Source organism: Cervus canadensis, chromosome 18 (assembly GCF_019320065.1).
Source record: "Cervus canadensis isolate Bull #8, Minnesota chromosome 18, ASM1932006v1, whole genome shotgun sequence".
Lineage (NCBI taxonomy): Eukaryota > Metazoa > Chordata > Mammalia > Artiodactyla > Cervidae > Cervus > Cervus canadensis.
The window spans coordinates 22,021,572-22,033,006 of NC_057403.1; the positions used below are offsets into that span (position 1 = coordinate 22,021,572).

Here is an 11,435-nt window from a genome sequence, read left to right on the forward strand (position 1 = left end):
ATCACAGCCTTGTTCTGGTGAGGGGGCTTGCATAACTCAATGAAGCTATGAGCCGTAGCTCAGGGCCACCCAAGACGGATGAGTCATAGTGAAGAGTTCTGACAAAACATGATCCATTGGAGAAGGAAATGCCAACGCTCTACAGTATTCTTGCCTGGAAAATTCCATGGACAGAGGAGCCTGGTGGACTACTGTCCATGGGACTGCAGAGTCAGACACGACTGAGCACACACAATTGACTTACGATATTACATTAGTTTCACGTGTGCAAGAGAGTGATTTGACTTTTTTAACGGAGATACAGGTTTAGATATAAACGTAGAATACGTGCCCATCTCTGTCAATGGGAATACGCAGTGGTTAACTTGGGATGTGTTTGTGTGTGTTAGTCGCTCAGTTGTGTCCAACTTTTGCGACTCCCACAGACTCTGTAGCTGGAAGAATACTGGAGTGGATTGCCATTCCCTTCTCCAGAGGAACTTGCCAACCCAGGGAACAAATCCCGGTCTCCTGCATTGCAGGCAGATTCTTTACCGTCTGAGCTACAGGGAAGTCTGTATAGTGACAGTGAAAGTCGCTCAGTTGTGTCTGACTCTGTGCGACCCCATAGATGGCAGCCCACCAGGCTCCGCTGTCCCTGGGATTCTCCAGGCAAGAACAGTGGAGTGGGTTGCCATTTCCGTCTCCGATGCATGAAAGTGAAAAGTGAAAGTGAAGCCGCTCAGTCGTGTCCAACTCTTAGCGACCCCATGGACTGCAACCTACCAGGCTCCTCCATCCATGGGATTTTCCAGGCAAGAGTACTGGAGTGGGGTGCCATTGCCTTCTTCGCACGGACTGTATAGTCCATGGAATTCTCCAGGCCAGAATACTGAAGTGGGTAGCCTTTCCCTTCTCCAGCGGATCTTCCCAACCCAGGAATCGAACCACAGTCTCCTGCATCGCAAGCAGGCGGATTCTTTACCGACTGAGCTTTGAGGGAAGCCTATGAGGGATGTGTTTAGTTTTTAATTATTCACATCAGGTGATTTTGGAAATATATGTGAATCTAACGCATCTTAATGCATAGATATGACAGGCTGCAGTCCATGGGTGTGCAAAATTGTTGGACACGACTTAGTGACTAAACAACAACAATGGTGGTTAAATAATGGAGCACAGAGACCACGAAAAGGGGGTTGGGATGTGTAGGGAGAACATATAGACGCGGCACCAAGATGCAATAACAGGCACTTCTTTCCAATCTGACTCCACAGGGGAGGGAGCTGGCAGCCTGGGACAGGGCCAGACAGTTCCCGTCTCAAATCTTGACAATTTACATCCAGAAGAATTTCTCACGGCAGCTCACAGTCCCGATTCTCTCCTAACAAGGACTGGGATCCCTGTTGCCTCCTCCACCTGAATCGCTATTCGTAACAACCCTCCCAGCTTTTTCTGAGCCCCTCAGCTGCAGTCCTGGGATGACCCGTGCTCGGTGGGCGGACCCAGGCAGTGACAGGCAGAAAGCCCCGCCCACTCTTTTCCTTCTCCCTTCCGGCGCTCACCATGAAATAAAAAACCTCATCGCTCCTCCCAGAGGAAGGTCCCTGTTTACTTGACGAGGCTTGGCCATTGCCAGCCCCACCCAGGACGCCTTCCGGGTTTGAACAGGAGAATTAATAACTCCCCCACACTCCCCAGATGATACCAGGGATTAATTCAAAGGTCCCGGAGGCGTTCTCACTTCTGAATCAGGCTGGGGAATGAACCGGGGTGTGGGAGGTCGCCTGTGCCCTTGCTGGGTCCCAGCTGGGCGGTGGAGTCTCACAGTAGCTTTCTTCTAAAAATCAATCAGACACACGTATGGCTTTCTGGGACCTTTGCCAAGCACCTGGCCGGTGTGAGGCTCTGCGCCAGGTGTGCTGAAGGATCCCGAGGAATGCAAAGTGTCGCGCAGGTTATGGAGATGAGGAACCAGGCTCCGAGAGGTTAGGCGGCTGCCTCGGGGTCACACAGCCTCTCGGGGCAGCGTTGGGACTCACACCCCTGCCGGTTTCTGAGGGTCTCTTCCTCATGGGCTGTTGTTGGGTCAGGCAACCAGCAGACCCCTTGGCCATGTGTTTGCACGAAATAACCTCCCATGACGACTTTTGATTTTTCTTGAAGAAACGGCAGTGAATGACCTAGTGACTCGGAGACAGGCAGATACAGATGAGATGAAGGTTAGAGGACCCCAAGACGGAAGAAGAGGTCTGAGGCAATGGGCCGAGGAGACTGCATTGTGCCCAGAAACGGCACTAACTGCTTCCTGAAACTTCAAACAGTCAGGTATTTCCTGAGAGCAGGCGACAACCACAGGGGATCAGCTGGGCCTCCACACGCCCATAGATCTCGCCAGGAGAGAGTCTCTCTATCTTTTTCTTTCTCCCTCTCTCCCTTATTTCTATTCTGTTATGGGGATGAGCAAATTGACTGAGATATTTTTGGATACATGCATGAAGAGAGCTCAAGGAAACGTTCCAGACACGGCATTATGAGGTCTCAATAAACCGTATGTTGTTTTAATTTTATTGGTTCTTATACTAAATATGAAAACAACGTATACACTTTGAGAAGAAAAAAAAAAACCACTTCAGAGCAGACAGTAAAGTGCAAAAAGAAAATTTAGATAGCACCGTTAAGAGTTAACAGCTTCTACAATTTGTGCACAGATATTTACATATATGGAGATATATATGGTATATCTATATGTGGATATTGTTGTTGTGGATATCATTGTTGTTCACTTGCTAAGTTGTGTTCCACTCTTTGTGCCATGGACTGCAGCACGCCAGGCTCGCCTGTCTTTCACTATCTCTCAGAGTTTGTGCAAACTCATGTCCATTGAGTCCACGATGCCATCCAACCATCTCACTGGATATATATAGCATATGTGTGTGTGTGTACACATACTGTAATATTGTACCTACATCAATTAACTAATCTATACTTTTCACAACATGGTCCTATCAGACCCAGGTCTGTATTGTGCGTTTCTAACTAGGCATCAAGTTGTGAACATTTGGCACGCTAGTGAGTATCGTTGCCCAGCAAAGTTTCTAACCATGACATTCACCCGACATGCGCTGTGGTTCCATCTCTCTGTCACTGGCGATGCTGCAATGGGGCATCTTTGCAGCCTCTCTGATGGTCCCACAGGGTCTGGATAAGGAAGTAGAGAAGTTGGAATTCTATTTACTGGTGGGGAAGAGGCGTGGGAATTAGAGCCCCGCCCCAGTCTGCATCCCATTGGCTGGTTCTGATTGGCAGATGGAGTGGTCAGTAGCCATGCGCTCCTGGGGTTCCCCACCCTCCCACCACCCCCTGGTCCTAGGAGCAGACTGGAGACGTTCTCTGGGAGCCTCCACCTCCAGTCCCAGCGTGACTGGCCCGAGTCCCTTGCTTGACTGTCCCCTCCAGCCAGTCCCTGAGCCCCTTCCAGCCTAGCTCGTCTCTCTGGGGACTCAGACTCCCGCCTCACCTCCTTGCCTGTCCGGTTTTATCCTCCAGGTCCGAGGCGGACAGTCATATAGACCGATTTGCCCTATGGAGAGAAATTAGGGAAGAAGTCAGACCTGGGATCCATAGGAAACTGTGAGTCCTGGGTAGATGAGGGGTCAGCTTCTTCTTTCCAAGCCCCTGTACTCCTAAGAGAGATTATGAATCTGGGAGCTTACCCCTTACAATGAGTGTCTCCAACATCTGCACAGTTTAATATTTCTGAGGTCTTAAGGTCGCTATAGAGCAATGCTGTGGGGCGGGGGAGAGGGAAAACAGATTGGGTGTTCTGGAAAAGGTATTGGTACTACCTGGCCTGATAATTGACAGTGATGAATTTCACATCTGTTTTATGCCAGGCACTATGGTAGATCATTTACAGAAATTTTCCTGAACAGATACACAAGATATATTTTGTGGCTGAAAGAATAGGAGTTTAGTGAGGTGCTTGGGCAGTCACTTGCCCAAAGTCACACAACTTCCTAGGTTCAAGTCTATGAAGTCCCTAGAGTCCCAAGATCAGAGTTGGGGTAAATTCCAGGGAGATAAGGAGAGCCAACATTTTCTGAGCACTTCCTCCATGCCAGCAGCCACCGCTGTAACCTGCATGACACTACCAGTCTCTGTACAGAGTAAGTGATTGTTATCAGCATCACCTCCACTTTGCTGCTATTGTTGTTGTTTAGTTGCTTCATTGTGTCTGACTCTTTGCAACCCCGTGGACTGCAGCATGCCAGGCCCCCCTGTCCCTCACTATATCCTGGAGTTTACTCAAACTCATGTCCATCTAGTTGGTGATGCTATGAAACCACCTCATCCTCTGTCTCCCCCTTCTCCTCCTGCCCTCAATCTTCCCCAGCATCAGGGTCTTTTTCAATGTATCGGCTCTTCGCCTCAGGTGACCAAAGTATTGGAGCTTCAGCTTCAGCATCAGTCCTTTCATCACCTCCACTTTACAGGTGAGGAAATGGAGCCTCGTGTCCTTGTTATCTAATAGTTTGCCCAGATGATCCCTGAATACTCAGTTCCTGGCTGGTCCCTTCCCCATTCTGGCTCTGCCTACCCTCTCAAGGATGTGCTGTCCCTTGAGTTCGAGCCTCCAGCCAGTGCCCCACCCTGGGCCCAATGCAATAGGTACCTGGTAGAGTAATGTCTGAACAGGGCACGGATCAGGACCACAAGGAAGTGGGTGAAGCCCAGAACTATGAATATGATGAGAAGCACCAACAAGGATCCTGAGATGGTGAAACTTCTGCTGACAACAGGCCGGTGCCCTAGGAGGAGAAGACGCAGAGAGGTCAAGAGCATCATTCGCTCATCCCTTCGTATGCTCACACATCTGCTCTTTGACGATTTCTCAGCACCTTCTTCTATGTGTGAAGCTCTGTTCTGAGTGCTAGGGGCTCAGCAGTGAACAAAAGAAACTTCTTGACTTGATGGGGCAGACTCTCTAGCTGGGACATGGAGCAGGTCAGCAATTAAGCAAAGAAACATCCCACTTCATCACAGGTAGCAAGAAGTGCTCTGGAAAAGCATGAGCCCAAGTGAGGGGAGAGAGGGCGGCAGGGCAGGCTGTGCTGGATACACAGGGTCATGAACTCGTTCCACAGAGATTCCTTCACTGGGCTCCAACTGTGTGCCAGGACCGTGTTAAAAACTGGGGCCAAATGATGGTCAAAGTGCTTGCCTAACCTCTCTCTGTCCTCCTGAAGTTTAATAGTCCAGTGGGTGTCAAATGGCGTAAATTGAAGCATCATTCATACACAAAAATACACAAAAATTGTATCTGTTCGATGCTTAGCAAATAGTGTGGAGGGACTGAAATAAATGTCTCCAGCCCCCATTCAGTGTCCACTCACGTCATTCTGAGCCAGGCTGACAGCTTCTCGTGCCCTGTCTGATGTCCCTCATGTAGCAACCCCATCGACTAGAACCCTCACTATCAAACTGCAAAGGGGGAAACTGGGGCTCAGAGAGGTGACGCTGCTGCCCCTGTTCATGCAGGGGGCAGCGGCAGAGCTGGTATTTGATCTCAGGTCACTGGGCTCCAGTGCGCCTGCTCTTCATGGCCCTGCATGACTGCTCTCTCCCAAGCCTGTCCATCTCTCTCCGTGGTGTAGAGGATTGGGCGTGGGGTCCCTGAATAGGTGCCTCCCCCACATGCAGACTCCTTCCTAAACAGCTTCAGAGGCCACACCATGGACAGCTCCCCACCTCCCCTGCATCACCTGCCCCTGGCATGTTTGCTCTTCCTCATCTCAGAGCAGCCCCGAGGATCTGTGGAGGGCAGAGGGTATGAGGTCAGACGGCCAGGGTTCGTATCTTGCCTCCTCTGCCCATTAGAACTGGAGCCTTGAACAAAGCACCCAAACTCTCTGTGGCTCCATTTGGTCACCCGTAGAGTGGAGGTGATGCTGATAAAGGTCACTTACTCTGTAGGGAGGCTGGAGGGTCACCCAGGTTAGAATGGTGGCTGCTGGCACAGAGTAAGTGCTCAGTCAGTGTTGGCTGATCCTGCATCCCTGGAATTCGCTCCAACTCTGACCTGAGAATTCTGGGGGCTTCATAAAGGAGACAGTTTGGACTTGGGAGGTTAAGGGGACTTCATCTGACTAATGTGAGCATGGCAACACACGCTGAAGAGGACATTTCTGATGACAGGCACCCCCCAGGCAGAGGCATAGAAGTGGGGAGACTTGGGGAGAGCGACGGCCCTCTGCTGCACTCACAGGGTGCCTGGACATGGACTTCTTCATACAAGGTGACCTGGGTGGCGGAGTTCTCCGCGATGCACCTGTATCTGCCCATCTGGTCCCAGGTCAGACTCGGGAGGGTGAAGTTCTTCTCCGAGAAGCTCAGGAGGGAGCCATTGTGGATCCAGCGGTACTTGGATTCTGGTCTGGAATAGGAGATGCACTTCATCTCCACCTGGGAGCCGATCTCAGCAGACAGGATGCCGTTGAAGTCAGTGGGACTACTGCTGAGCAGCAGACTGTAGGGCCCATCTGCAGAGACAGGGCAGGACCCCCGGAACCATGCTTCTGACACCTGGGAGTCCCGACTCCTTCCCTCAGTCCACATGAAGTCCTCCCCCAGTCCTGAGATACCCCCACTCTGTACCCCAAGCAAACTCCCAGATCCATCCCAGCTAGGGCAGCTGAGCCAACGACAATGACAGTAACCGTAGCATCTTCTGTTACCAAGAGGTACTACAGCCCAGCTCCCTGGCTGCCCTTCACATAAAATAGGCATAGAGTAGAAGCAGGCATCACACCTACTGCACTCCGGGCATGTTTTAAACATGTCACACATTCACACACTCACTCAATTCCCACACGACCCACGTGATCACAGCCACTCTTGATCCATTTCATGCCTGAGGATAACGAGGCTCAGAGGAGAGGTTTAGGGATTCACGAGTCCCCCTGTTGACCTACAAAAGGACCAGGCAAGTACCCTTATGACCTGGGAGGAATTTCCCTGAATGCTTGCAGCCCCGGTGTCTTTGGCTTTGGTTCCGAACCTCTGGCCAGTGAGCAGCGCGGGAGGTCAGAAATGATGAGCCCTTTGTCCACAGCTCTCGGGTTAGGAAATCTGAGACACTGCAAGAGTCATTCCAGATTTAAATGTGATAATGAGGCTAGACTTGATGTGTTTCCCAGTTGAAAGAGGTGAAAGAGTTGGTCAGTGTGAACAGTCCTGGAATGTTTCAAAGAATCTGAGTTTCACTGCATTTCTAAGTTTAGTGCCTTGGATTTACAAGAGAATTTGAGCAGGTCTGAATGGGTTGCCAATTTGTGTTGATGGGCAGTGGAGGACTTCAACAGAGTGTCTATAAAACACATAACTTAGCTTGAAAACCAAATTCTTTAGGGGAGTATAATCAATCCCATCCCAGTAACAGCAAAAGTGAATATGATTTTTACTAAATTTAGAAGAACTGAATAAAATGATCAGGGAGCTGAATTTGAAGACCTGTGCACAGTTGGGTTTTGAAAAATTAAGACTCGAGACAGGTGTCACAAATTCACACTATTTCTAATCTGAGAGGTAGGGATTAGGGCCCCCATTTTAAACAGAGTGGAGACCAGGGTTCTGAGCAGTGAGTAGGGTTCTGAAGCCTAAGGGTTAAATAGTCAAACCTGGGACTCAAACCCAGGGCAGCTGTCTGCAAGGAGGCTCATGCCCCTCTCTCCAGTTCTGCCGGTCTTACTGCTACACCCTGGGAAAACCCTGAGCCCCACCCCTGGCTTCACTCTCACAACCCCAGAACACTCACAGGCCACTGTCACATAGACGAGGTCACTTTTCTGAATGAGCTCTGGGAGAATTTCTATCCCGCACTGAAGTGGTGAGTCGAAGCGGCCGAACATTCGGATGACGAGGGTCTTGTTGTCCGGGGAGATGGTCATCCGGTAATTGCCGGACACGGGTACATAATTCACATACCATTGGACGTGGCTGTCACTGGTGTAGCAAGTGGCAGCCACCGCATCCTCGCCATCTACGACGGAGGTGGTGTTGACTGAGATTTGCGGGATTTCCAACTCTGGGTGAAGCAGGGAGCAGAAGGTTAGGGGTTGGATCTGTCTCCCCACGCTCTGCTCCTCTCCAATGGGGATTTCAGGGTATGTTGGGGGAGAAGCCCAGAATTATAAGATAGGACCTAGGATCCTGGCAAGAGAGCATCCCTAGGGCTGAGAGGGACAGAGAAGCAGGGATGGGCATGAGGCAGTCGAGATGGGGGTTCTCTACTGAGCCTGTCTTCCAATGCTCTGAGCCATCTCTATGGCTCCATTATAATAACTGTGAGTTCTTACTATTGTCCAGTGGCCTGATGGTTGCTTCTGAACCCCCAAACCAGGACATCCCCATCAAAGGAAGTGCAGATAGAACTCAAAGTGAGAGATGGTGTTTGTTCTCCATAACAATTCCTCCCATTAACTGTTCCCATTCTCTTTACAAATTTCTGCCTCTAACCTTAAGGCAGACCACAGCGATGGATAATACTGCCATTTTACAGATGAGAAAACTGAGACTCAAAAGGTGACATGGTATATAAAGAGTCAGAGGTGAACTAAGTTCTTCCAGCCTTCAAAATCCATACTGTCCTGCCTTAGCCCTGTGGAACACCAAGAGCTCATTGGAGTAGACAGAATTCCAAGATGGCCCCATGATCTCCACTCCCTGGTATAACTCCTCTATAATCCCATCCCCTCAATGCGAGTGGAGCTCCTGACTTTCTTGTAGCGTATTGAATGTGGCTAAGGTGATGGGCTGTCTCTCACTGTCATCATTAGCTTTGTTGTATTAGACTCCTCTCTAGACAGAGAGATTTTTGTTAGCCTTGAAGAGGCAAAGAGCCAGGGTGTGAAATCCTGTGGACAGAGTCACACGTGAGAACACGGCCCTGGCCAACACCCTGTGAGTCTCAGTGCTGGAAATGGCTGAGCCACATCAGAACTTCTGACTCACAGAAGTGGGTGTTCTTTTAAGCTACTAAGTTTGAGGCTATTTGTCACACAGCAGGAGATAACTAATACACTGAGAGGGAACCTGAAGCCCTTGAAGGTAGTGAGGATCCCATTTCTGGGGAGAAGCTGGGCTACCATCCACCAAGGCTCCCAGTGTCATCTGGAGGTGGGTGGAGGCTGGACGGTGTGAGTTCCAAGGGACACCATCCCCTAAACCTCCAGTCCAATTCAGCTGCAGTTGGGTGGTGGGGCAGCTGCCAACTCACCTAGAATCTCGAGCCAGCCAGTTGCTCTCTGGGTGTCATTGATGGTGTCCACCCTCACTGTGTAGTTCCCCGTGTCATTTAACTGTGACCTCCTGATCCTCAGGGTACCTCTAATGGACACACTTTCCCGGCCGCTGTACATGGGCCCATCCCGCCTGGAATGAGATGTGGTGTTGTAGCTGATAATCAGATTTTCCTCAGTGTCATTTGCACCCCGGTGCCAGCTGTATTCCTGAACATCTTCAGGGGCGTTCTCAATGGCCAGTGAGCTCATATATCTTTCCACTCCGATGAGTGAATCCGGGGCGATGTAGATTTGGCTGGAGGCCTGGCGGATCACGCATGCCAGCAGACTGGCTGAGGAAGACAAACAGAAAAAGACACACACACATACATACATGCACACAGGTTTACACATGCAGACCGTGATCCACAGAGACCTTGGAAAATGGGTCAAGGGCTTCTAGCTCCTGAAGGACTTGGCAGTCTGTTCCCCTGCTCTCCATCACCTCAGTCCCTGCCCTGGTGCATTCTTTTATCATCCTGTTCCAGGCTGGCCTCCTCCCTGAACTCCAGTCCATCCTCACAGGTCAGTTTTGTGGATCCTTATGTAGCCTCACAGGTGACCCTGCTCTCCCTCTGCTCACGTATCTTCCATGGCTCCCCAGTGTTCTCACAACAAGTTCAAACCCTTAGCATAGCTTGTGAGACATGTAGAGAGAACTGGTCTCTAGGACCTAATGCAGGCTCTTTTAGAGTCACACCTACCCTACTTTACCATCTTCATTCATTCACCAGAAGACACAGCATCCTAACTGTGTGCCCCAGCCACACACACAGCTCTTCTTGACCTGTCACACATACTCTTCCCCACTTCTAGCACCCGGATCCCTGCTCCCTCCTCCCCATGTCCATCTTCCTTCTTGATTCACTTCTGTGTCCCCAGCTCCCCGGAGATCAGGGTGGAGCCCAGCAGGAGGGCTCAGAATGGTTATCTAGGGGGATTAAACTCCCCCAAGAGGATTTACACTGTCTTTGATTTATCATCTAGGTTCAGTGGCACAAACACCAATGGGGGTGTGTATCTGTTATCTCCTAAATGGAGGGGGGGCAGGTGTCTGCTGCTCTGGGAACCCTAAGCCTTGCCTCCATGGAGGAGGCAAAGACAGCTGAGACCCCCTGCTCCAGGGATCCAGGTGTGGACCCTAGAGGTTTTGGAGGACAGTGTATGCGGCCACTAGGGAAACACGAGAGTGGTCAGTATCAGGAGGAAGCAGAGTGTTTGGGGGGAAAGTGAGGGGTTGGGAGGGGTCCTGCCACAGAGGCAGTGGAGGGCATCAGGGCAGAGGAGGTGAACCCAGAGGAAGTGATTGCTGGGAATTGTGAGTTGGGGTTCAATATCATCATGCCTTGTGGTGGGTAGAGATGAATGTTACTTCTGTGTGTGTGTGTGTGTGTGTGTGTGTGTCTTGGGCAAGCCATGCCCAGGTGTGTGAGTTCATGAAAGTTCTGCTGAGGGTCCTGGGTCACTCCCTTCTCCTCCACCTCCATCCTGCTAGCCCCACTGTCTTACCCACAAGGACCAGTTCCCTCCAGAGTCTGCACCTGGGTCTAGAAAGGTCCATGAGCCCCTCCAGTCCTCCTGCTGGAGGCGTCTCTCCAGGGACCCAGCCACCTCCTGTGCCCTTTTACAGACCCGCGTCCTCTCAGGCCCCAGGTGTGGTCTCCACCCACTTCCTGCTCAGGGGTGGACTCTGAACTGCAAGGTGGGAGTGGCTGGGGAAGAGACACTCTGCTGAATGGGTGATTATCTTTAGGACTTGATACCTCAAGGAAGGACCTTGGACCCATGGCAACTTAGAATGTCAATAATCATTATGAGGAATTTTTGCTATCCCAAACTGACTGTTCTTAAAACTGAATTGGGCCACCTGAGGACAAAAAGAGAACAAACAGCATCACTCATCACCTAGTCGTACAAGGCTTCAGTCACTACCTGCTGCTGTCTCCCAGCAACAGTGAACCCTGAGAGGATTTCCGGATGAAAAAACAGGATGAAGCACTCTGTGATTTGGATAACCGGGCCCCTATATGCATGACCCAGGAAGAATCTCATGAATTCTTCTGGTGATGAATTTCATAAATTCTGAATGATGACTTCTGCATCAGTCACATGCAA

At 50.5% G+C, this 11,435-nt stretch overlaps 1 protein-coding gene and 1 long non-coding RNA gene across 2 annotated transcripts; both read right to left on the reverse strand.

Annotated features, from left to right (window-relative positions):
- Positions 1-2,856: 2,856 nt before the first annotated feature.
- LOC122420108 lies at positions 2,857-4,783 on the reverse strand. The gene is made up of 3 exons (XR_006263180.1): positions 4,655-4,783; positions 3,500-3,562; positions 2,857-3,180 (listed from the first exon to the last, which is right to left on the reverse strand). It is a non-coding gene; the product is annotated as an uncharacterized LOC122420108 (long non-coding RNA).
- Positions 4,784-5,740: 957 nt separating this feature from the next.
- On the reverse strand, positions 5,741-10,957 carry CEACAM18 (CEA cell adhesion molecule 18). The gene is made up of 5 exons (XM_043437136.1): positions 10,830-10,957; positions 9,257-9,613; positions 7,796-8,065; positions 6,246-6,521; positions 5,741-5,793 (listed from the first exon to the last, which is right to left on the reverse strand). The coding sequence occupies exons 1-5, from the start codon at positions 10,879-10,881 to the stop codon at positions 5,741-5,743; spliced, it is 1,008 nt and encodes a 335-aa protein (XP_043293071.1). The 5' UTR covers positions 10,882-10,957.
- Between the last annotated feature and the right edge of the window lie 478 nt (positions 10,958-11,435).

What these genes read in the sequence shown, in the direction of transcription:
- CEACAM18 (XM_043437136.1), bottom strand. Translation starts at nt 10,881, where the DNA reads ATGGACCTTTCTAGACCCAGGTGCAGACTCTGGAGGGAACTGGTCCTT. An exon ending in TGGCTGGCTCGAGATTCTAG is followed by an intron (nt 8,066 to 9,256) that starts GTGAGTTGGCAG and finishes TGCTTCACCCAG; the next exon opens with AGTTGGAAATCCCGCAAATC. An exon ending in AGTCCATGTCCAGGCACCCT is followed by an intron (nt 5,794 to 6,245) that starts GTGAGTGCAGCA and finishes TGCCCTCCACAG; the next exon opens with ATCCTCGGGGCTGCTCTGAG.